General features: G+C 36.6%; 1 protein-coding gene across 2 annotated transcripts; it reads right to left on the reverse strand.

Annotated features, from left to right (window-relative positions):
* Nucleotides 1–14,029: 14,029 nt before the first annotated feature.
* Nucleotides 14,030–26,502, reverse strand: LOC111053535. Of its 2 annotated transcripts, none has more exons than XM_039432283.1 (4): nucleotides 26,041–26,502; nucleotides 25,039–25,122; nucleotides 23,174–23,986; nucleotides 14,030–14,159 (listed from the first exon to the last, which is right to left on the reverse strand). In XM_039432283.1, the coding sequence occupies exons 2-4, from the start codon at nucleotides 25,078–25,080 to the stop codon at nucleotides 14,109–14,111; spliced, it is 906 nt and encodes a 301-aa protein (XP_039288217.1). In that variant the 5' UTR covers nucleotides 25,081–25,122; nucleotides 26,041–26,502; the 3' UTR covers nucleotides 14,030–14,108. The 2 variants fall into 2 exon arrangements, with proteins under 2 accessions (XP_039288217.1, XP_039288218.1); XM_039432284.1 differs by having other exon boundaries at nucleotides 23,170–23,986; nucleotides 26,041–26,192.
* Between the last annotated feature and the right edge of the window lie 569 nt (nucleotides 26,503–27,071).

Raw genomic sequence — 27,071 nt, forward strand, 5'->3', positions numbered from 1 at the left:
CCACAGTCCACATGTTTTCTTGTTATTGTTTGTGGTACTGTTAGCGGAAAATGATTTAAAACTCGCTGGAATATAAAAGCTCAATTTATCAAAGTATCCATACTCTTCCAAAAAATAATTAATATAAATAATAATTTCATTTTAATATAATATCAACGTTTGTATAAGTAATAAATAACGGGTGTTTCAAAAAGGACGCTCATCGAAGTTTGAGGGAATATATTCTCTGTATAGGGAATATTTTGTTCCCCCAAATAACAGTTGGGACTACCGTACTCATGTGTTGAATTGGCATGCACCATTTTACATTAATAGTGCTTGTTAGTATTCATTTGTAATCTGTAGTGTCTGTGTATGTTCAACTATGGTTTTTTCAAAGGATAAAAGTTTGTTTATTATTGAAAGTATTGTAGGGCCTTTATTTTTTGACAAATCTGTAGATGGTGTTGTGTATCACAACATTATTGAAAAATTTATAGCGTTGTTAGAATTAGATGATCGAGCTTGTTGGTTTCAGCAGGATAATGCAACATGACATACTTCTGCTGAAACGATGAATAGTCTATGTTACGAGAATTTTTGACCATCATGTGATATCAAAAGGATTGTGGCCACCAAGATCCCCAGATCTTACTCCAGCTGACTTTTTTCTTTGGGGGAATTTAAAAAATAAAATTTTTAATAACAATCCTTATACACTTGACGAATTAAAGGCTAATATTGAAAGTGAGATTAAAATAATTTCTGAGCAAACACTATGAAAAGTGGCTGCAAATGTTATGAAACGTGTTCGAACCTGCATTACTAGTGGAGGAAGCCATTTTAAACATTTATTGTGAAGTTTTAAAGGTAATTTGAATATAATAAAGGTAATAATTTCATACAGCACAACTTATAATTACTTTAATAACTTATTGTAATAAATTCACATTCTCAAACTTCCATGTGCGTCCTTTTTGAAACACCCGTTAGTATTCCATTTTATTCATCATATTCAACTATCAAACGGTCAACGGTTCGGTCAATAGAATTTTTCTATTGAGTAGAGCCAGGATGATGATCATAATTAATATTAGAATTACTAACCTATAAAATAGATAACCCAAATTGACCACCTTCTCTGATCTGAGCCTATAAATATCTTAGTTTCGTTTCCAATACAGTTAGATACTAGAAGGAGATTGAAGAAGAAGAAAATTAAATTATGTTTTCATAAATTTATTGATTCCCTGAATATGATGGAATTCCCCAATTCAAGAATATTACTAAAACTAATGATAACTCCTATAAAACACTTTTAATTTTACTTTTCAGCCTTTTCAATGTTACTACAAACTAAGAGGAATACAGGTTCAGTGCTGCCAAAAAAATGATAGATGTAAAATAGGAATAGGCCCAGTTTGTCTTTCACTGTTCCACTTTGGTGGCGTCCGTAAAAACTGACCATTTTTTGGTGAGTGGCGGCTTTTAGGGCAGACGGAACTCGGGCGACCCCTTTTGGTTCGTCATTTTCCAGTCTCCATCAATTTCTGCCAAATCCAGTCATTGGACAGAAAAATTCGCTACCATATATCGCTTTTTTCTGGATTATAAAATTCGTAATAAAATGAGATCATTCGGAACGCTCTATCTTCGATAAGTAGATACTGAGTTAAAATTCTCGAAATTGGAGACACATGCTCTCGACTATAGTGAGGTCCACGTTATAATGACAGTATTTGATCAACTTTGGTCTTGCTATCCTTGTTTATCATTCGACAAAGACGGTGGTACTATCCTTTTCTAGATCCACAACGATGACAATTATGTTTTTGACAGTGTAATGCAGAGAATCAGCATCGTTATTCTTCTATCTTTATTCACTGCCATTATAACCTGGACCACACTATAGAGTCGAGTCTCTTCTCGACCTGAGCCGCGTAAGTGTGAGTTGAGCCTTAGTGGGCTTTCTCGTGTTGTAAAATCTCCTCTATTGAATACAGAATGACTATTTTCACACTTTTTACATTAAATGTTTTGAAAAGTAAATAAGTTTTGAAATTTTAAAAGTACCGTAAATTAGTTGTGAATTAGTAGTGGTTTTATTAAGTAAATTTTACTGTCACCACACAGAATGTCCTCTGATTGGCTGAGTATCAGCTGTTATTGGGTATTAGCCAATGGCTGCTGCTTTCATAATTACCGATTGTCTGCTGACAATCAGAATTTCCCAGGGATTGGCCATCAGGGATGCCCCTCTCTCAAAACCATTGAGCATCCCTTCTAAATATCCCAAACTTGGTACCAGCCCCCCAAAAATAAGGCACTCTTGTAGAGAAGATTGTCTTATTTTAAACACTGCTGACATTTTTTGGGACCACCCAAGAATATTTTCAAACCTTCCCCTACTCAAGAATTTCCATGACACACCCTGTTGGCATCCCTAGATTGGCTACTTCTCAACAAAAGACGATTCTCATTCAAATGACGTTCTGACTGTTGGTGAAAGTGGCACGCATTGGCCACTTTTACAATTACTGATTGTCAGCCGACATTTATCAATTCACTCTCAGAATAATTGTCCTTTGATTGGCAGAGAATTAGCTGATTCCAAGCTTTACGATTTCTTGTCAACCATGACATGTGGTGCTGAAAAAAGAATGGCCGACTACTTCTGTAGGAGCTTTTGGCCATTTTCTTTAGAGCACGCATGTTTTTTCAAAGATAAACTTATTGATAGTATAGAAGATTATGTTATTCTGCTGAATAGTGGCTAGAAATAGTTTGCAATCACCCTCATTTTTTATGATTAATAATTGCTTATTGTTTTTGAAGGGACGGATTCAAGGATCCAAAGGTTCAAAGAACCCCACACATCAACCAGAGCTTATTGTGTTCCCAAGAAGTATGTTAGTTAGGCAAACCAATACCTGTGTCCTTTACAAGCACCAGGAGTTTTTCCCTATGCTACATCCCATTCATCACCTGGTAGCTTGTTGCAATCCAGTGTGATATGCTTGGCAGTCTCTTCAGACTGATTAGTCCTCGTGACCTACGTGAGTTCTACTCCTGGCCTTCTTTGAAGGTCCTTCCGCTGAGGAAGGAGTGGCCAAGTTGCCTCTAGGGCGCCTGGCCACCCTTGACTCAGCCTCTTGACCCATATTTGTGCCTGGAGTTTCACCCATCTCTGGTCACTTTGGTTTTTCTTTTTGCCCCTCCAAAGCTCTGCAGGGTCAAGCCTCACCTCTCTTTAGAAGTTTTGCCTGAGTGGCCGATCTTCTTTGTGCAGTGATGAGTTTTGGCCTCTCCACCCACAAACTTTTGACCTACGTGAGTTTCACTCCTGGCTTTTTTTTAGATCATTCCACCGAAGGAGGGGTCGGTCTAATTGCCTCTAGGGCACCTGGTCACCCTCGACTCAGCCTCTTGACCCACATTTGTGCTTGAAGTTTCATCCATCTCTGGTCTCTTGGGTTTTTCTTTTTGTGCCTCCAAAACTGCCCTGATGGGGCAGATCTCGTGGTTTTGAAGGTGAGGCAGTCCCTCCTACGACAAGCAGGGATACTGTGGGTGAATTCTTGCTTTCAACACATTTTTGAGTACGATGTTCGACTCAAAGCTCCCTCAACCCACAGGGGAGTACGATTAATAGAGTAAAACATGTTTTGTATACGTCTCATATCTCATTCTCCACCACATAGAATTTGTCTCCCAGGGAGATCTCATATAGTTCCCCTTTAATACTGTATTGTTAAGGTGCGTACAGATATACGCACCTCCAACACGCCCCGCACTCGCTCCGCAATCGCTCCACGCAAGCTCCGCACTCGCTCTGCAATCGCTCCGATCCTGAACATTACGCGAGATGTTACACCTCTGTTACACGCTCTTCTCGCGTTCCACTCTTGCTCCCCGGTCGATCATCAATTGATCTGCTCGAGTGACGTTCGATTGCGGAGCAGAGCAAAAGTCTGTAAGCACATTACGGCTTACACGTCTAGAATATTTCGTAATAACCTACGTTGTTACCGTACGTTAGCGGTTAGCCCTAAATATACAGGCTATTAAAGCTAGTATATTAGATATTTATCACTTACTTCAACTTTCACTTTATCCGGCTCTACAGTCTTGGGTGGACTTTGGCCTCCTCAACATAGGGCCTCTCTATTCGTCTCTATCCTCTGCACTCCATCGCCAGTTTGCCACGCCCAGCAGATGGAGGTCACCAATCGCGTAGTTCAGCCATCTTGTCCGTGGTCGACCTCTCTTTCTCGTTCCAAGCATTCTTTCTTCCAGCAGTCTTGATGGTACTCTACCCTGTCATCACTCATTCTGGCTATTCCAATCCATCATTCTTATTCGTCTTTTGTTTGCATTTCCTGATTTATTTCCATTATTGTCTGTACGAGTACGAGTCTCATATTGAGGCTTCACAATAACAAATGTTTTCCAGTGAGGGTTTATTAGCCCCTCGCCCAACCCCCAACCTGGAGGATAATGTCATTTTTTGGGGGTTTTCCTCCCTAGCCTTTGGTAAGTCAATACTAAACTACAAGGCAGCAGTCAATTTTCTTTTGGGGTCTTCTTCCCTTAGCCTTTGAATATCCACTGATCTCCGTCTGCAAGGTTGCTGGTTTTGGTCCACCCCGGATATTTGATTTCTCTGATCTAGGAGGCGTTCCCCAATCCGCCACCTGGGAAGGCGCCCGACAGGAGACCAGCAATTCCCACGGGAGTTTAAGTTGAACATTTATTTATCACAGTTAATCACAAACAAATAACAAAATTACTATTGATATAGGACAATAATTCAATAATGAATTAGAATTATTTATTAAAAAACTGACCTGGTTGATTATGTACTGAATGAATTTGATTTATTTAAATTCCTATTTGTCTCATCCTGAGCAACTAAATTATCAAATTATACACAAAAATTTCCTGTGAAAACGTCTCCCAGATTCACATGTTCAAGTGGATAAATGAAAATTCAACAATAGGATGTACGCGGATGCGTAGTGTAATTAAACATATATATCCAGTCAGCCAAGGATGAAGATAAAAGGCTTAGATAAGATGAGCTGGAAACAGATTTTCGCAAAGTCAAGACTCATAACGGCGCGAAGAATGAAGTTGATAAGTTACTCAAAGTGTGACTTTGAAATCACTCTTCATACGACATCCACTGCATAAACACAGCTCATTAGGGGAGTTAAGTTTTTCGAGTGTTGTATACTCAGTCAGAAAGTATATTTTAACTTTTCATTCCGTTAGTGAGCCTGTGAATTGAATAAACCTACGAGGGGAAATGTTGAAAGTTTGCCAAGTAAGTCATTGTACCACGCAGATATATGAGGTTCCAAAAATTTCAGCCCAGCTTGAGAAAAAGAGGCAAATCTTTCCGCGGGATTTGGCAAGATAATCTACTGGTTCTTCACCTTGAAACCTTTTAAGTCCTGACACAATATAGAAATTCACTATTATTTCCTCCTTCCTATCTTCACGAAGAAAGGGAACTAACTCATGTGTTTGGCACTACTGTTTTTCATATTTGTATTATTCTTTTGTTAATTTCCTTGACCATATTATCATAGTATTATATTATTGACACCAATAGGTGTGAGAGAAGTTTTATAATTTACTAGCGCCCTAGGCACTTTAAATACCGGTAACACTACTTGCGTCCCTTAATTATTCACTCGTGAACGTACGGTAACATTTTGAACAGTGGCGTGTAGCAATAATATTGGACCTGTTCAGGAGGAGGATATTATCAATTTGCGGGTATAAAACACTCTCACAAAACATTGGAAAGTTATATTATAATGCTGATATTTATTTATATAAAGTTGAGTCATATTTCTAAAAATGGATGAACCTCTATGAAAGTTTCAAGCTTTTAAATTACAGAGTTATAACCAATCCTGATTATTGTTATTATTGTTCTACAGGTTTTTTTTGGGACGATTTTCATATTTTGGATATTATTAACTAAGCTTCATATTATTATTTTTTCCATTTAATTTTTATCGCTTCCCTCCACTATAATTTTTATAAAGAAAGAGGGATATACCTACTCGATACCAAAAACATTTTTCTTCCATTCATTTCCATACCTGAATTTTTCTTTGACAACCAAGATCTACCAAATTTCCTAATGAATGGATTCCGTTCATATTGTTGTGAATGCGCTAGATCAAAATCTATTGATCTGCACAAACATCTAATATAGGCTCAAGTGAAGCTAGAATAAGAATGAAATAAGAGTCGTCAATGAAAGAATGAATCCTATAAAAAATATTAACTAAATTAATATTAGGCTATACTTCATTGAGATAATCCAACAGATGAATAGTCTATTTTGTCATAATAATTTGTCGAAGTACCTGTCATAATCTAGAAGCTGAATAGAAGCTTTTAATTTATTTTTTATTCCACAATATTCAATCAAGGTATAATCAACGATCATAAACATACTGTATTCAATTGTGATTTACAACCCCATTTAACAGGATTTTGTTCAACCTCCTCTATTGTTGCATATCTGCTGTAATACGTGACTCGCACAGGATCCAAGAGGTTGTAGGCTTTTCAGGCATAGCTGCATTATTGAATCGTATATTATTGAATAGAGATAATTAATTACGAAGCCATAAATTCTCCGCAGGTAACTCTTATCACTTTGAAGCGTATGTTAATAAACGCCCAAATGCATTCTCTCACTTTTATCTGTTTGCGGTATGGGCGACTTTGCGATCCTAGAAATGATTTATTGCACCTCTATCTATGATTGCAATTATTCATATAACGAAGCCAAGGGAATAAATCCTATCTATCCAACCACGAATACTCATGCAGCCTTCGTTGTAGCCATTCATTACAGTTGACTGCAGAGTCCAATAATTAACAATTCTATGAAATCAAATGAGTAGTCCTACTATCTATAGTTTGAGGCTCGGTTATCAATCGATAAGTTCAGGCTTCAGGGCGTGTTGAGTTGGTCTATTACTAAATTATTGCGAAGCTCATTGGAATTAGATTTTTAATTAACTATCAACTATATCTATTACTTTACAGTTATACAAAGAACAAAATCCCAGTAGCAAAACCAGGCCTACTGTTGGCTATAAACTTACGGATTCATATCACCGTCTATATTCTAGTAGTGCTGGTTGGTCCAACCAGATTCTGGTAAATTTATTTCTACGTGTAATATTAAGCATAGTCTGGACCTATGCCGATCGACATGTTCAATATTTGACTAGTCGAGCGGCACACGCCGGTGTAAGTGAATGAGTAAATTGAAGTTAATGAATAAATGAGTGACTTAGAAGACGCTGCAGTGGCGGCTGCTCCGAATTATCATTGCAGTTGCAGAAGTCAGCATGATCGCCATCGTCGCCGCCCAAGGAGGTTTTGGACAAGGCCCAGCCTTGTCCGAGGCAGAAAAAGTATAGTACTGAAGAATTTATGAAGGATTTTTTGCATAATGATGTTGATGATTTGTAAATTTTTGATCTTCTTCTCCACATCGCATTTCTCAATGCCAAAAGAAAAAGCAATTTCCGTTAGCCAGTCGCGCCTTTTGTTCCTATTTTTGTATTATGAATCAGTTGCTGGGTCCCACAAGAAACTCCGTTCACGATACATTTCAATAAACGAAATTGTTTGGTGGTCACTCCAATCCATCATGAATAATTATAGTAATTATAACTATTATGATGGATGTAATAATATAAACTTAAAATAATTTTCAATAAAATAATAAATATTGGAAGAACAGTGTGAAATGCTGAGCAACCGCGTTCAACACGTCCACACTACTGATTTCGATTCGACTTCCTCGATCCGAACTGACTTGATTTGGGTTGAATTCGGTTCGGGCCGGCATGATTCGACAAAGCCGGGCGACATGTCCACACTTGTTCAACAGTGTCGATCAACCCCATTCGGCTTAGTTTGGACGCGGCTTCAGATTTCTCCCTATAATAAAGTTCATAAAAGAAGCGGAATGAGACTGATCACTTTTCATTTTTAACAATGGGATCTAGCGGGAATTATGAATGCCAAGTTTTTTTGAGATTTGAAATATTTCATTCAATTCAAAATTTGGCAGACACAATCGGTTGAGCTTATAGACGCATGTTGAAGATGAATTGGTTTATAACTCTCCCGTAAATTAGTTGGCCTATTAACTTTTGAGCAATAGGATATATTTCTAATACCATAGAATAACCAATCTAGGTATTAGTAGAATCATAGAGGAACCATAGCATAAGAAGGTCTATTATGCTATTTTTTCTCTATGGTAGAATCTTCCAATATAGTAGTATCGACGATACTCTTCGCTAATATAGCCTACAGTGAAATATTACAATGAGCTACACCAGTACGAATGATTTAGGTACACAAATGTATTTAATGGAATAAAATCATGTGATCACTCGTCAATTCAAGAAGTCTTCAGTCTCCAATCTTCAACATGAATACTGTAACATTATCAATGATTCCAGTCGATTTAGTTTTCGATTATGAAAATAATTTTATTGTGGAACAGTCTTCTTGAGAATTGGATTTCGTTTCGGTGATTATTTGATAAAAAATTTTCAGAGAAATATTTTATAACACTCCCATAAATCTAGTTCAGTTCAGAGAGATGAAAAGCAAGGAGATTCTGATTCTCGTGCACCACGTAATCCATTAGTGCATTGAATACAAAGGCCACAAAATCTACACTGAGAAATAAGCTTATCTTTTTTCAATTCACGTAGTGGAAGTAAATTTGAAAGATAGACTGCGCTTTTTCACTGGCACGTATCGTACAGTGTATAGCTTTAATGCTTCACTGTGACAATTTTCAGAGTCGACTTGTTCAAAATCTGGGTGTAGATTTTCAGTTCCTGGTCTGCGAAATGAGATAATAGACGACATCTTAGCAAGTATACTCCATTAATAATCCCGAGTTAAATGAATTCTGGTTCACAGCTGGTCTGGAAGTAATCTAAGGTACGTGAATTCACTGGCAATTCGTGAAAGGTTCTCAGGAGGAATAAAAGGAGAGGTATCAATAATTATTATGGGAGGATCGTTATTGAAGGTACAATAAGAACTGATAATTAATGGTTGATTCCCTATTCTAAACAATGATTCTGAACAAAATAAGTTGAAACTTGAATCACCAAGTAAATACAAGAAACGGAGAGGTATGGATTGTTTTGTGTTTTTCTTAAAATTCCTCCAATTCAACTACAGAATGCAAGCTCATATGACTAGTTATTATGACGAATTTAAATGTGACAATGTGAAAGTATAAGCGTTGCTTACGTAACTACAAGGCTAGAACCATCAGGTGATCAGCTGTTCAAAAGCGTACACTTCAACCCGTGTTTACATTGAAAACCCTATGTTGAATGGAATTTTTCGTGAATAAACGTTAATAATTCAACTGATAATCACTTTTTTTGAAATAATGACTTGTTATTTTATTTTTCCAATTCAAATTTTAACCTACATCATAAATTTCAAGGGCAGTAATCATTGAATTATATTAATATTTTTAGTTATTGGTTAACCAATTTGTAGGTTACATGTTTCAAGATAGCTTATTCAAATTCAAACTTACTTCTTTTACAAGAGTATTAAGTTTAGCCGAGTCATGGTTTATAAATAAGAATTATCGTGTTATTGATCACCAATAAATTATAAAAACATTGTTGATAATCTAAATTAGTTTCTTTTTAAACGAATTTAAGTACGATGTATTTACGGGTGCGCTCAACTCTATTCTGGAGTTTAAGACTAAATTCATTATTTTTTCAAAACTTTCAAGTAAAAAAGTGTTGATTTTGAATCGTGTAGGATAAATATTACATTTATATATTATCAAAGCTTTTTTAGACTAAATATGATTCATAGCTGGCATACATTTAATAGAGAATGAGTTACAATTTATAAAATAGTGTACCCTGGTAGGTCTACAAAATTAACTGTATAGTTTAACACCGTAGTTTTTTTATTGACATTATGACATTCACAATCATGAATAATATTTCAATTGAACTACTGTATATACCTATACTTTCTTCAAAGTTTATAATCATTAAAACTGCTAGTAGTGTTTTGAATTACGGTATGTGTTTCCTCTGATCCCACAACCGTGGCTAATTAATAAAGCAGAAGTTATTAAAGATCGTGCTGTAATTCAAATAGCAGAGCTTCAAAACTGAATGAAGTATAAACATATCAGTTTTTTGACATTATATTTTATATTAATATATATTAGGTAGAAGTAAAATGACACTCACTCTTTTACCCATTAATCTATTTACTCACCCGGATAAGTAAGAAAGTCGTGTTTCAGTTGATTCGTTGTTGATTATCCATATTTTTTCACCAATATTATTACAAAGTATAATGTATTTTGATAACTTTAAACTGAAAAAACACATTCTTTTGGTGTAACGACGACCGTTTAGTGCTGGTGTGTTGTACATTCTCAAGCCGAACAGAAACTCGAAACGGTAGTCGCCACACCAAAAGAATATGAGTGTTTTTTCACTTTAAAGTTATCAAAATGAAATATAGTTAATGTTCAACCTTCTAGAGGCGCACTAAGACACTACCTCCGTAAACACGGAGGTGTAGTGACTGAGACCGTAATTGAAAAAAAATTCAAAGACGGCCAATACAGTATGCGCTTTTTCAAGAATTGACAGAAAAATGTTGAATACAAGTTCAGTTATAGGGTCTAGCAATTCAAAATAGCTAAACCTTATTGACTTCTATATCGCCCAGAATAGGCGATTTTTTTTTTGCTCTTACCAGCGTTTTCTTAGCTTTTTAAAAATTCAAGAGAGAATTCTCACGTTTGGTACAAAATTTTAGGTAACTTGAGGTGTATTAGTTATGTAGGCTATTGCAGGGCCTAGAAGGTGTGCTAGATATTGGCGTTTCCAGTGTTTATCTGTGTTTTATCAGCATTTTCAATACCTAATGAGCAGAAAATGTTCAAATTTTATACAATTTTTTAGCATAATATGAAATAACAGTTCAAGGAATGAAATGACAAATTTATAGCAACACTGAATTGGATTATTAATTGCGCTATAATGATACACCTGCCATTTGGCAGATAATCTTAACTCATTAGAGACCATCATATATATTAACTTAAAAGACCATCATAAATATTAATATAATTTGTGCAAGAGCGCGCTTAATTATGCATAACCAAGCTTGCAGACGAGAAACGTGCAATACAATATCTGAAAAGAGCAAGAGGAACACTCACACTGTAAGCGTGCACTTTGTTGCGTTCAGTGTGAACAACGTGTTTCAATAGCATTTTTCAAATTTTGTTTTTCGGGTCATGCATGATTCGACGAAAATTTGCACATACCCATTCAATGTGATCATACCCTTATTCTCATGTTTCAGGATATTATTCATATTAAACTTTTGTGACCAAGAACAAATCTTTCAAGTAGTATCCTACCAGAGCGTCAATAAACATAGCATTGGTTCATTAGCACTATTGAAGAATATACATAGATTTTTCATGATACGACATGGTCTTACATATGATATAAATACAAGAACTCTGATATCTCACTCTACAACAAATTATTATTTACTCTGTATCGATCAGCCATAGCCCATAAAGATCACTACTTACCGGTACTTACTTCCGATGAGTAAGATGTATTCCTCACGGTCTTGGATCGGGGAATCGTCAAATTTCAAATTGTGTCAAACTCTGTTAAGAGTAGAAACAGATTAGATAAAAATGATATGTAAGTTACTGGATCAGGCTGAATATTAAAATCCTTTGCTGAGTAAGCTAGCAGTATAATCATTGATCATATATTTTCGTTTATAATAATATTGTTAGAAATACCGTACTGTATGTTCTGTTTTAATACTAAAGATAACAAACACTGCAAAAGTTTTCTATTTCAAGCCATTCTTGTTATGATTTGAGAAGAATTCTTATTCCAATAGTGACTTATATAATAAAATGAGTAATAGCCTACCTATTTACCTTTTCAAAAAAATTATGTTTTACCTAAAAATTCCTTAAATCTAATAAAGCTATAAATATTAGCATACTACAAAAGCCGTGATTGTAATTCCTCTCGTAGAAATTGAGCAATACTGTAATCAAAATTGAAAAAAACAATAGGTAGACCTAATTCAAATCTCAAGCAACTCAACTTTACACTATATTTTTTGACAATAATTGAAATACGTGTTTGAATTTGAAAAAGCTAATTTAAAAGAAGGCTAACCTACAAATTGGTTAACCAATAACTAAGATTATTAAGAGAACTCAATGATTACTACCCTTGAAATTCATGATGAAGGACAAAAATTGTATTGGTAAAATATAGTTATTTGTGCAACTAGTGCGCAAAGTGACAGTTTGCTGCACCGAAAGAAACATTTACGCCCAAGCCGTAGGCGAGGGCGGAATGGTTTCTTGAGTGCAGCAGAGGAACTTTGCGCACGTATTTCACATTAAGTTTTTCCTACAGTTACCATTGAATATGAAAAGTGGGTAATTATGGGTAAAATTGCCTGAAATCCATCAAATGTTTTTCTGTGTAATTTTATTATTGATAAAAACCTTAATCCTAAAATCCTTAAGTCCTCGTTGTCCTCCATTATAATATATACTTAATAATTAGCGCATTGTGCTTCGTTGCACCTCTGCTCACTATAGCAGCCACAGCAGTCACTGTTACCAACTTCATTTTGATTTTGCTGCACTGTTGCTCCATATAACCTACTAAGTATTTTGCGTTGCCATGTTGCAAATCTGGAGTGCAGAAAAATTTTTCCCGCACTAGAGCGGAAAAGTGATTCTTTGCGTTCTGTAATCAGTGCAGCAATGGCCACTTTTCAACGTAACTGTAGGAGAAAATAAGAACCCTTTTTTCGAAAAAGTAGTTATCAGTTGAATTATTAGCGTTTATTCATGAAAAATTCCACTGGACATAGGGATTTCAATGTAAACATGGGTTGAAGTGTACGCTTTTGAACAGCTGATCGGCTGTATGTTCTGGCCATGTAGATCTTTAGTAGGCGATGGTATAAGTTTGATAAATTGCAATATTCTACACAATCTGTCAACTCTTATATTTGTTAGGATAAAGGCTAGAGTCTCAAAAGTTATCTTATCAAGATTTTACAAGTAGGCCTAGTTGAAAAGAATGCATGTGAACTTATATGATACAACTAAGAAAATCTTGCAAATTACATTCAATAATTGTTGAATTTGGTAGTTCATTTATTGTAGGCCTATAAAAGATAGCTATTTTGAGTAGGTAATTAATTGCTATGGGAATAATAGGTACCGTACTATTGGGTTGGAAACTCGCCCATGAACTGGTGTATTGTAATCTTTGAAACCAGCAACTAAGATACAGAGTTGTTGGAAATAATATATTATGGAAACAGCAAAATATTCCTTTCACAAGAATAATTTGACAGTAGCTTTCATTGGGGATCCTATTTGAAATAAAAAGTTACTCTGTCGCTTCATAATTTTTGCCCCTTATATCAATCCATTTTTTTATTTAATGAGGTGGTCATGTGATACACGCTTTCGATACAGACTTCTAAGAGAAAATGAATGGCGAAAACTGCACATTGATATTTCAAACATTTTCAGTTGATGTAATAAAGTTGTGAAATATATTGCCAATTAACCAGCTGAAATCATGTGTCAGTGGATAAAGGACCGTCTGTGTGATAGCTCCCAAATAGCCTCAGATGATGCTATGAATGAATGAATGGAAATACTATAGTAAGCCTTATTGCATGCAGTGAATACTCAAGCTGATTAAATGATTAATCACAACAGTTTTTTTTCTTATGCACTTCCAATGATATTAGTCGAACATACACACAGATGGATAACGACTTCGACCTTAAGTCAAAAGTAAGAGCTCGCTAATGCTCATTCTATAATCTTCATTAAATTTTTATAAAATGTAACTTTTGTTGAGTATATTATTATAGGAAGCGGGTAAGAAGAATATTGCTAAAATTATTTGAGAAAGATAATTCACTAGAATTTTATTGTAATTTAGAAATAGGTAGTTTTCCTCCTTAGATCAAACGTTCATCTACTTTGCTTTCTTGCATTTTCCAAAAAACCTTTCAGTGACCTTTGCCATCTGGAAAGAAAAAATCAAATATGAATGAGTTCTATAAATAATATCAATATTGGAGAATATAAAAAATATTATATGGTATATTATATTATCTATATATTATTCATAATAATGCTAAATCCATGTTTGGTTTTGAAGCATCTAAAATTGTAAATCTGCTTTGCATTTCGGACTATGTGTAAGTAACCTCATCTAAATTTGGAAGAATTGAATAGCACAAGGTTATCTTATTTTTTCTCTCCCTATCATTTTGATGATGTACTTACAGTATTGTATCGCCACAAAGTAAAATTGTGACGGGAAAATTTTGCAAAATAAATAATAATATTATTAAAAGACGCTCGGCTATCAGCAAGCTAGCTGACCGCAGAGATAAGGAGGGTACCGATGGTGCACCATCTTCCGCGCATCGAGAGGATTCTTACCGCCTCTGGCGGCGGCGCAACTCCATCCCCTCTACTTTGGGAGAGTATATGAACGCCAGACGAGCCCCAGACCAGAGCATTCTGCTCCCAACCTTCCTGTCCTTGTACAGCGGCCCATTGGCTGCCGTACGTCCCTGACCTCCTGTCCTTGTACAGCGGCCCGTTGGCTGCCATATGTCCCTGACCTCCTGTCCTGATACAGCAGCCCATTGGCTGCCGTACGTCCCTGACCTCCTCTCCTGATACAGCAGCACGTTGGCTGCCATACGTCCCTCTCCTCTCATCCTCCCAGGGCACAGCGGCCCATTGGCTGTCGTCCCTATCCTCTCATCCTCCCAGGGCACAGCGGCCCGTTGGCTGCCATCCCTTTCCACCCATCCTCCCAGGGCACAGCGGCCCGTTGGCTGCCGTCCCTTTCCACCCATCCTTCCAGGGCACAGCGGCCCGCTGGCTGCCATCCCTATCCTTCCATTCTCCCAGGGCACAGCGGCCCGTTGCCTGCCATCCCTATCCTTCCATTCTCCCAGGGCACAGCAGCCCGTTGGCTGCCGTCCCTATCCTTACATCCTCCCAGGGCACAGCGGCCCGTTGGCTGCCGTCTCTATCCTTCCATTCTCCCAGGGCACAGCGGCCCGTTGGCTGCCATCCCTAATCCTTCCATCCTCCCAGGGCACAGCAGCCCGTTGGCTGCCATCCCTATCCTTCCATCCTCCCAGAGCACAGCGGCTTGTTGGCTGCCATCCCTTACCGTCCATCCTCTCCGGGCACAGTGGCCCATTGGCTGCTGTCCCTCCTGTCTATCCTTCCTCTTCCTACTATACTGGAGCGGAACCGAGGCTGTAAGGCCAATACAAAATTATTTCAAAGTGGTGTCATCAGAGTAGAGAGTGACCTTCACGCCGTCAGAAGCACCAGGAGGTGCTGTCCACGCCAGCTAAGGCACAAAGAAGGAAGAAGAGGAACATCGACTTGCCTCCTTTCCCCGCCCACATTAAAACTGAGCTAAGTCGACCAGGAGCAACACCTGGGTATCAATCACCCACCTCTGAAGCTACTCAGGGTGTACGTGATAGATTGGCGCCCACACTTGGGGCACAAGGCTACGAAGTAAGAATCATCATGAGTGAACAGGGCGAGGCTGATTTAGATGCTCAGCACCAGAAGCTAATAGAGGGTCAGTCGGTCGAGGACATAAACCCTGAGGTGATAGCCGACCCCAGAGTTTCCTGGATCTATAGATTGAAAAAGGATGAAGCATTCAATCTTCTACAAGATTGGGGCATAGTGTCATCTGGAACACATGCTGAGCTGAGAAGGTTGTTAGTGGAACAACATAAGAAGATGGCAGTACGTTATCCCAACCCAAGACCCGGCATAATGAGCAGAAGCAGTGGGGAACTAAACACTCGGTGACAGGTACCCATACTGAGGTTAGAACCAATATTCACACAAACCCCCTCATGGACCCAGGGGCGGTATGTGACAAAGTAAGAAGCTGGGGACTGTCTTTTGATGGCCAATCAGATGCTCCCAGCTTCCTAGAAAGGCTAGACGAGCTACAACAAGCCTATGGGCTTACTGGCAACCAACTACTAGTTGCCCTTCCTGAATTACTAGTTGGTAAAGCTACCCTATGGATGCATAATCGTCGTGACCAGTGGAAATTGTGGGACAATTTTGTGACAGATTTCGTATCACGCTACTATCCACTTACCTATGAGGAGGACCTCGAGAATCTAATCCAGTCAAGGAAGCAAAAGGAAGGTGAGTCGTTTGACGAATTTCTCGAAGATGTACTGACACTCATGAGGCGTCGAGGAGGTTTCACAGACGAAAATAAATTACAGAGAGTGTATAAGAATCTCCTCCCACGGTACAAATTGTATATTCGGCAATCAGATGTAATAGAACTATAAAATTGGAAAGAAGGTTAGACCTACCCAAAGAGTAAATCAACTCAAATCAAGTATTATTAGCGATTAGGAGTAATAGCATTATCAACAACAATAAGAAAACATGTATTATTGTGATTTAATAATTATGAGAACCCATTGGTAAGATCAAAAAATTATAAAGCGGCATACTTATTATTGGCGGATTATAAAAAAAAAATAAAATGCATGAACATTGAGGTTAGAGTTACTTGTTTACATTTTGAAAAGAATTAGTCGATCTTGGATAAATCGATAATTATTAGAATCAATACTGAGCGAATCAGCTGATTATTCGATCAACCCATATGACCGGTTGAATCATATAAAATTCACTCATAAAGGATATATTATGTATACTAAAGGAAGTCGATGTGTAGACTTACAAACAACTATTATTTCTGTATAAATATTTATTATAATCCAAAAAAGCATGATAAATCAAGAGTATACAAAACTCATATAAAAACTAAATGTATTATCTATTAAAATCGTATGATACGATTTATTTATGAATTCAATTAAGATAAACACTCCATATATTTGTATAAAAACTTCTTTTATTTAATTTTTTCTATTATAAAGCCGAGGAAGCCCTGATTCCCAAGGCAACCAATTGTATTGAGTCTATTAAATTGAAGGCCAATCAGAGAGTAGCTTATAGAATTATTCTAGGAAGAGGCAAATTTTTCTGAAAACCTCCTTCTTCTGGCTTAAGATCCTGACCGGAGAGGATGCACATGGAGTTTAGGGTTTTTTCTTATTCCTTTTAAAATTTTTAATGAACTATTAAGCCAAACCCTTTTTTAAATGTAATGTATTTGTGTTGAATGTTAATTATTTGTGAACTCAGTGCTGTCAAGGAGTTTGTAATTGTAAAGATTCCCATAAAATAGCTTTAATTCGAAAGAAACTTATAAAAATCTGGATCACGCGTTAGCCCAGCAGTGACGAAAAGGAGCCTACCCATTAATTATTGGAAATAATTAATTCAACCCACGAGACCAGCTAGAACTTCAGTCAGTGAGTGATAAGTCAAACCAAACGAGCTCGTTTTTTCTACGTCCAGTGGGGTAATTAATTAATAAAAAAGCGCTATTCCAATTAATTTGAATTAAAATTAAGAGTCACCACGTGTTGAACAATATCACATAGTTCATAAGAACATTTTATAAATTTATTTGATATATGTAGGAAGCTTACTTCCATGCACAGCCCGAACTCATATTAAAAGCCCTGAGATCTCATGTTTGAATATTAATTTATTAAATATTAATTTTGTTTATTGAACAAAGTATACCATATCAAACTTATAGGCCGAACAGGTTTTTATTGGCAGAATTTTGTATTGACTGGAAGTCTAAATATCAGCATTAAATATAATATATTTATGAATTTGAAACTCACTATTGTGAATATTGGCAAAGCCTGTGATAATTATTCAGATTTAGGAATAGATTATTTAAGTGAATTATAGATTTATCGAATATCTTATGCACATCTTTTTTGTGGGAATATATTTTGTGTTTTATGTCAGCATACAAATCGTAGAAATTTATTTTATCCTAGTTCATCTCGTGATATATAGTTTGAGCTGTTTTAATACCAACAAATATTTAGCAGCACTTAAAATTATTGAATCAAGTCATATTAATCTTATTCAGAGCACTCAATATTTATCATCCTTTGATGATACTCATCTCATATACCAGAATAAGTATATTAAGAAATTATATTAATAAGGTTCCAGTTACATCATATAAGGATCCAGAGAGCTTCCAGAACTGGCGTTGTAAGTTCTAAGGAATTTTGGAAGGGTATATTGGTGAATACTTGTATTCACGACGAGCGTTTTAAGAATCAACTAGAAACAACTATAGTTGGTCCTTATTATTCTCTAGTGATGCATGGTTACTGATAATCAGTCATCAAATATTCTTTTATTTTCCGTATTGGTATTCTTCAAGAACTTCATAGAAGCAGCGGTAAGAATTACCAATCACCGGTCACTGAACCTTATGGTGATTATTTGTATTTATAAAATTCATGTTTCTACCACTGAGCTAGAGCTGAGGTTTGAACCCAGTAATTTTGCGAGCCGGACGGCCTTAATTTTTTGTGAATTTATTCGCAAAAGAGGGAACTTAGAGACTGCTCTTATAAATATCAGAAACATCGTATTATCTGTGAAGGAATTACAATTCACAACATTACACCCTATCCTTCCATTCTCCCAGGGCACAGTGGCCCATTGGCTGCCATCCCTATCCTTCCATTCTCCCAGGGCACAGCGGCCCATTGGCTGCTGTCCCTATCCTTACATCCTCCCAGGGCACAGCGGCCCGTTGGCTGCCGTCCCTATCCTTCCATTCTCCCAGGGCATAGCGGCCCGTTGGCTGCTATCCCTAATACTTCCATCCTCCCAGGGCACAGCGGCCGTTGGCTGCTGTCCCTATCCTTCCATCCTCCCAGGGCACAGCGACCCGTTGGCTGCCATCCCTATCCATCCATCCTCCCAGGGCACAGTGGCCCGTTGGCTGCCGTCCCTATTCTTCCATCCTCCCAGGGCACAGCGGCCCGTTGGCTGCTGTCCCTTACCGTCTATCCTCTCCGGGCACAGTGGCCCATTGGCTGCCGTCCCTCCTGTCTATCCTTCCTCTTCCTACTATACTGGAGCAGAACCGAGGCTGTAAGGCCAATACAAAATTATCTCAAAGTGGTGTCATCAGAGTAGAGAGTGACCTTCACGCCGTCAGAAGCACCAGGAGGTGCTGTCCACGCCAGCTGAGGCACAAAGAAGGAAGAAGAGGAACTTCGACTTGTCTCCTCTCCCCGCCCACATTACAACTGAGCTAAGTCGACCAGGAGCAACACCTGGGTATTAATCACCCACCTCTGAAGCTACTCAGGGTGTACATGATAGATTGGCGCCCGCACTTGGGACACAAGGCTACGAAGTAAGAATCATCATGAGTTAACAGGGTGAGGCTGATTTAGATGCTCAGCACCAGGAGCTAATAGAGGGTCAGTCGGTCGAGGACATAAACCCCGAGGTGATAGCCGACCCCAGAGTTTCCTGGATCTATAGATTGAAAAAGGATGAAGCATCCAATCTTCTACAAGATTGGGGCATAGTGTCATCTGGAACACATGCCGAGCTGAGAAGGTTGTTAGTGGAACAACATAAGAAGATGGCAGTACGTTACCCCAACCCAAGACCCGGCATAATGAGTGGAAGCAGTGGGGAAACTAAACACTCGGTGACAGGTACCCATACTGAGGTTAGAACCAATATTCACACAAACCCCCTCATGGACCCAGGGGCGGTATGTGACAAAGTAAGAAGCTGGGGACTGTCTTTTGATGGCCAATCAGATGCTCCCAGCTTCCTAGAAAAACTAGACGAGCTACAACAAGCCTATGGGCTTACTGGCAACCAACTACTAGTTGCCCTTCCTGAATTACTAGTTGGTAAAGCTACCCTATGGATGCGTAATCGTCGTGACCAGTGGAAATTGTGGGACAATTTTGTGACAGATTTCAGATCACGCTACTATCCACTTACCTATGAGGAGGACCTCGAGAATCTCATCCAGACAAGGAAGCAAAAGGAAGGTGAGTCGTTTGACGAATTTCTCAAAGATGTACTGACACTCATGAGGCGTCGAGGAGGTTTCACAGACGAAAATAAACTACAGAGAGTGGATAAGAATCTCCTCCCATGGTACAAATTGTATATTCGGCAATCAGATGTTCATAGTATCAACGAATTGGAAAAATTCGCGAGGGAGTATGAACAAATCAAAGCAGAGGAGAAACAGGATAGACAGAATTCGAGAGTTCACATGACTGAGGACACGAAAAAGATTACAAGGCTCAAGGTTGAGACAGTTATAACCCCTACTAGTAACAGACCATCTCTTAGTGAGTCTGAACCCGTGTGTTGGCAATACAAGAAAACGGGGCACTGGAGATCACGCTGTCCCGAAATCCCACCATGTAAAAGGTGCGGAAAGAGAGCACTGGAATGTGTCTGTGATATGCAAAAGGAGAATAAAACTCTGAACAAGACAGCAGTGATGCGAACGGCACAGACGATTCCTATAATTGAAGAGTCATCAAGGGACAACAGAATATTTATTACCGTGACAATCGGCGGTAAAAAGTGTCAGGCATTGCTGGATACCGGCGCCGAAGCTAATTATATGAGTAATGAGGTTTATGAAGTTCTCCAAGAAAAATAGGGATGATAAGGAAGGTACCAACTCATCACCACGCGATTTTAGCTGATGGACGATCTACCCCATTAAATGGGAAGCTGACAACTAATGTAACTATAGAACAAATCACAGTTCCACTAGCAGCATCTATAATGGAAGGACTTGGACAAGAGTTGCTATTAGGCATGGAATTTATGCGTGAAAACAAAGTGAATATTCACACATTCACAAGAGAGGTGGAGTGGGATCCTCCCCAATTGAATCCTTCAAGTCAGCGAATTATATCACGATTGTTCTTATTGAGGACTAAGACAACATCAGTCCCAACAATAGCGGCTGTAGACTCCAAATCTCCGGACAACAAGAGTCGCAACAGAAGGATCAAGCAGATTGGTTTGAACAGAGTCGAACCCAATGCCTTTATTGATAGAGAGGCAGAGTTGTCATATATTCCAAGACAAGCATCCTGGGATGACATAGTTGATCACTGTGATGGAATGAACAACTCTGAACGACAGGCCACGATTTATGCTCCAACTGTCAGAGCAAAGACTTCGAACTCCCAGAAAGTTGTGGAAGTTAGGATGGAACGAATGCCATCTCATGGCAAGTCAGATGTTAGCCTCACAGTCAACACAAAGAGGATAACCCAAGGTTGGAAATCATTCTGTGAAGACAATACAACACTCCCGCCACGCCCAACAAACAGGAAGGTGGTAAGGAAAGATTCAATGCCACCATTGACTGACATGGAGGTGGAAAAGTTGACACCTGTCAAAGAGATGGTGCCACAGGATCCCACACCAGGTCTGTCTAAAAATATGGATCCGGTGCTGTGCCACCGCAACACAACACTAGGCAAGCGCAGACGAGAAGGTCGACCATATATAAAAGTCCGGTTACCAGATGGACAGTGTAAATATGTACCTGTGGACCAGGTATAGATGATGCTCATAGTGAGTGGCATACACCTCTAACGGTGATGCCTAAGTGGTGTCATCAGAGTAGAGAGCGACCTTCACGCCGTCAGAAGCACCAGGAGGTGCTGTCCACGCCAGCTAAGGCACAAAGAAGGAAGAAGAGGAACTTCGACTTGCCACCTTTCCCCGCCCACATTACAACTGAGCTAAGTCGACCAGGAGCAACACCTGGGTATCAATCACCCACCTCTGAAGCTACTCAGGGTGTACGTGATAGTATGAATGAATAAAAAAATACAAAATAAATGATTGAGATTCTATATATAAGTGAATACCGTATTATAGGCTAATATATTTTGCTAATAAAGAAAATTACATTAAAATCCATTCCATTGAGCGTTCTTAGAATTGTATACAGTTAAACTTTTTTCTGAAAGTAAAAGTGGGTTATTAAAAAATTCATTACTTGAAAAATGAACTCAAATTGAAAGCAGAATGTAGCCTACTTCTAAAGTCTATCGAAATTCATGTATTCCACTGAATTCAGATGGACCATTCCCTTCAGATGGATCAAATTCTCACTGATTCTAGATGATTAGACTTTTGCTAGCCTTATGGACTCACCCACAAGCGTCATAGGTTGATAATTTTATTAAGGAGAAACATTTAAATGTATAGTGGACTACTATATAAAATAAAAAAAATCATAAATCGAAGCTGATTGGACATCTGAATCAAAGAGCAATAGAGTTTGAAATCTCGTTAAACTGCTTGAAATCTTGTTCATTTTTTGAAGAGGCTTGTAAACATTCGAAGACTTTCATTAACTTGATAATTTAAAAATAATTCTATAAATAAAAATATAAATTCAAGTACCCTTTTCTAAATTACAATTTAACTTAGATCTAAGGTAAAATAACAATTTTAAAAGGGTACTTGGATTTCTATTTTTATTTACATTCAAGAGTAAGTAGTCCTAACGAAAAAAAGACAAAAATAATTCTGTCATAATTATTCCAGAAAGTAGCTTGAGTGTTTAATTTAAATTTCCTTTCAACCTTAGAGCTTGGAAAACAATATTAACACTTATTGGCTTCTTTCAAATAAACCATAACAAAAATAGGCTTCTCGAATTATTTTCATCTTGGATGATCTCACAAGATTTCTCGTAAACTGGGAATGAGTGTGACAGAAACCTCAACCAATAAATTTACTATAACAAGATACATATTTATAATTATCTATAATGTAAAGGAAAGAATCGGCTTATACATGTACGAGATGGGAAATCCACTTCTTAATTACTGGACTGATTAACTTGAAATTTTGCATATATAGATCTTTAATTCACCGAGGATGAAAAAATCCTAAATATATAGGTTTATTTAAAATTCTTCAACATCTCAATTTTTCAATTAAACCCCTGTGGAGCTTGAGTTACCTGCTAGTAGTATATAGATTCATCCTTATATTAACTATTTAATAAAATGAGTGATTAATAAATTATATGATATTACCTACCAATGTGCTCTCTTCTGCGCCCTGTGGAGGAGTTTTCTTGTCCCATTTTTCCTGATATTTTTCTAATGTTTCTGGTGGCGTATTATTTTTAGTAGCATTGACAACATTTTTCGATTGGGAATCAGCTGCAATATCATTTGACGTTTTAGAGCCATTTTTCTGTTTACCATTTCCCCCACCAGGTTGCCCTCTTTTACAGTTGCCCATTTTCTTTGATTTATCTTTCTGAGAACCATTACCACATGGCTTCTTCCCTGCTCCTTTCTTTGTATCACCACTACTTGATGTGGATTTCATGTCACTGATTGACACTTTCTGTGGACATTTACTTTCTTCGGTAGGACAAGGCTTCGGCTTTGGCTTTGGTTTTGGTCTTGCACCTTCACCTGGAGCTTTCTTTTGTGAGCACAGTCTCTCTTTCTTACCATTTTTGCCATTTCCATTTGATCCATTTCCACATGTGGTAGGACAAGGGCATGCAGGGCATCTTTCACATGGGTCAACTGGACATTTTTTCTTGGCTTCCCCAGAACATTTATTGCTCGACTCCCCAGGACATTTGGAACATTTGCTGCTTGATTCATGTGAACACTTATTCACCACATCACTAGGACATTTGCCTTTCTCGCCAACTGGCCATTTGCTATGGCCATTCTTGCATTTGTTCTCTTTAGAACATTTACCAGCTGACTCACCATTATTCTTTATGCCACATGCAAGATCTACATTTGTTGTGCTGAAAAGTTTGTTGAATTGCTGGAGGTATGAATTTTGGTGATGTGTTACAGTTGGAATAGTTGTTCCTCTCAAACTCTGCAAAATAATCGAATGAAGAGTTTTAAAGAATTTCAACAAAGGAAAAATAATAGAAATGAACATGACATAATAATTCACATGAGTATTAATTAATCAATTCAGATAACATCATGTTAGCTGTTATGTTTTAATAACAATAAACTTATAATAATATGAAAATTTCAATTTGAAATTTAAATATATAGTTCGGTAAATTATGATTACGTTACCGGTATCATAGCATAATTCGTAATAATTTGTGTCTTAAAAGTAGCGCCCTACAATATGCTATAATGAAGTATTTTTCAAAGAAGGAATTGAATTGCTAATAATTTGTTTAATCACTTCTTTGCTATTAGAAAGAACGACCAGCAGTAATTTTTTTTCAATAAATTAACTTATTCACTTACTGTGACAACTTGTCGCTCTGAGTACATATGAAACAGTAAACAGTATAGGCCTACTGTATATGTGACAAGTTTCCACAGTAAGGGAAAAAATTAATTTATTGATAAAAAAATGACTGCTACTCGTTATTTTTAATAGCAAAAAAGTGATTTGATGATAAGCAGTTCGTAAAGGAAAACAACATTGAAGAAGTATTTTTTGTTTGAATAAGAATTTGTGGAGAGTAGAGGAGTCGAAAATATTACACAAAAGATACGACAATAATATTTTGAAGTGTGCTAATGATAGCATAAAAATAATAATAAGAATAGGAAAGAAATGATGCAATTGAATTATCTTGGATTGGCTATCATCCTAGAGATCATTACTAAACTTTTACTTATAGTCTGCTACATTACTTTTAGTTTGCTCATGTGGCAAATATACATGTGAGAAATTCAATTTTATTGAAATGGCCTGCATGCATATTATCAAATTTTCTCAACCAGGCACATTATTTGTATAAAATTCAGAATCAAATATACTTCAAATGAAAATTTACTAGCATTTTTTTAGAAATGCTTCTGCACAGAAAGTTCATTTTTATTTATAGATAAAGAGTATTAGCACTGATATTACTATACTACCAGTTGAATTATTTTGTAGAAGTATTTATATTTTACCTGAAAAGCCTCAGCAAGATGAAAAAATCTTCTCATAGCCATATTTGATAAAAATTCAATGCTTTTTGTGGTGTGTGGATATGTCTGGAAGAATAAACAACTTAATTAAAAACTGCATTGCAAATAAAATGAATGTGCAAAATCAAAGTAAGTTAGAAAAGCTCTTGTGAAAAGGTTTCCATGAATGATATATATATATTATTGATGATTGACTAATAATCAGCAGAATTGTATTTCAAACCAAAAGTTTTTCTATCCATCCACTCTGTTTTTTATCAATAATATAATATCATTGAACATTTGATATGAAAGCTACAAGCTACACATCAGTTTACTGACATGGTATAGTGAACAATTTTTATGTGAAATGACAATTCATAATTAGGCTGAGATTCATCAATTTGGAAATAAAATGGATAATAAGCAAAAATGTTCATGTTAACAACTATTCTGATCATCTTGAATTAGTGTGATCCTTGCTTTATTCTTTGCAGCTTTCTCTAGTTTCTTACTGCATAGTTAATGACAATCTATAATCTTCAAAATGATCAATTTACTCAATTTCAAGCCATGAAAATGGGTTATTATTTCTCAATCATGCTAATAGCCAGTTTGAATGAGTCAAAAACAACGTAAAAGTGTAAAAATTCTTGTTTTTGAAAGAATTGTGCACTTGTCTGTGGGAAACACTGGAAGTTGTCAACAAAATTTTACCCTTCTACAAGTCCACATTATACTTTGGACAAAAATTTACAACTCTTGTTGCTCTACATAGAAACTTGTTTTCTAAAGAGGAATCGTCAACTTTTTGTAGAAAAATAATTTGTGAACAACATGTTGTTTACAACTCTAGTGTTAACTCAGCTTCAAGCTATAACTTATTTGAAATTCCCATCCAGGATCCATCATGAATCATTTGTGAAAAAAATTGTATAAAGAACTATTTCTAAAAAATTACCTATGGTTTTAATTACTTTGTAAAAGTGATTGAATTATACTTACAGTTTTATGTTGTTAGATATGCGTAATTTTCAAAAAATTGTCATTCTGTGTGAGTGTAGTGTAGTGTAATGTAGTGTAGTGTATGTACTGTTGTGAAGTGTTTTGTTAATGCATTTCTGCAGATGTTGTTTTTCTGTTTTATTTTTCACTTGAAAAATAGCTTCCAAACAAATACAGATCATATGATAATTACCCACATGTGATTTTTTAAATGATACAGATGAGCAACAAGCTAAAAATTGACATGGTTTGAAAAAAAAATATTAAAAGTCATTTACTTTTTCAAAAACTTATTTTTCGCTTTGAAAATTTATCAATAAATACTCTTTAGTTTACTTGTACTGTGTATTCCTTTTGTATTCTTTTTTCTTCGTTTTATCATAATTATCTCTGATTGAAATTAGAACTTCCTGTTTTGAAATTAAAATCCCAATTATTCAATATACCCGCTTTAATGCTACATCCTGTTCTATATCCACAGTAAACCTTTCTGGAAGTATATTTACTTCCTATTTTTCAGGATGTGTTATGTGATAATTCATTTTCACATTTCATATACATAATGTGATAAATCATTTTTCACATTCCATATGCATTTTTAGAGTTTATCATGTTTTATTTAATACATTATTCATAAAAAATATTGAAACTTCCAAAATATTACATTATTATAGTGAAAATAATACCGTTTATAATTATTGCATTATTCATCTCTGAAATTATTAAATGAATGGTTATTCCAAGTTTCAAAAGATCATTTTTGATTTTCAACTGCAACATTCTTAGAAAGTATTATGGATTCACTTTATATGGAAAATTGTGAATATTTTCTAGAGGAGTGAATTATTGTGGATGAACTACAGAACAAAATTATCGTTATTTTTATAGTACAAAATGTTCATTTTTTCATAGTACAAATGAGTTTAATTTTCAATAAAGCTCTTCAAAACCTTTACCTTATCATTATATATCCGTGGCTCAATTTTCGAATCGCTATGGAATTGAGTTAGAAGATAAAACTCAAGCATAGG

The sequence above is a fragment of the Nilaparvata lugens genome, chromosome 7 (genome assembly GCF_014356525.2).
Source record: "Nilaparvata lugens isolate BPH chromosome 7, ASM1435652v1, whole genome shotgun sequence".
Classification (NCBI taxonomy): Eukaryota; Metazoa; Arthropoda; class Insecta; order Hemiptera; family Delphacidae; genus Nilaparvata; species Nilaparvata lugens.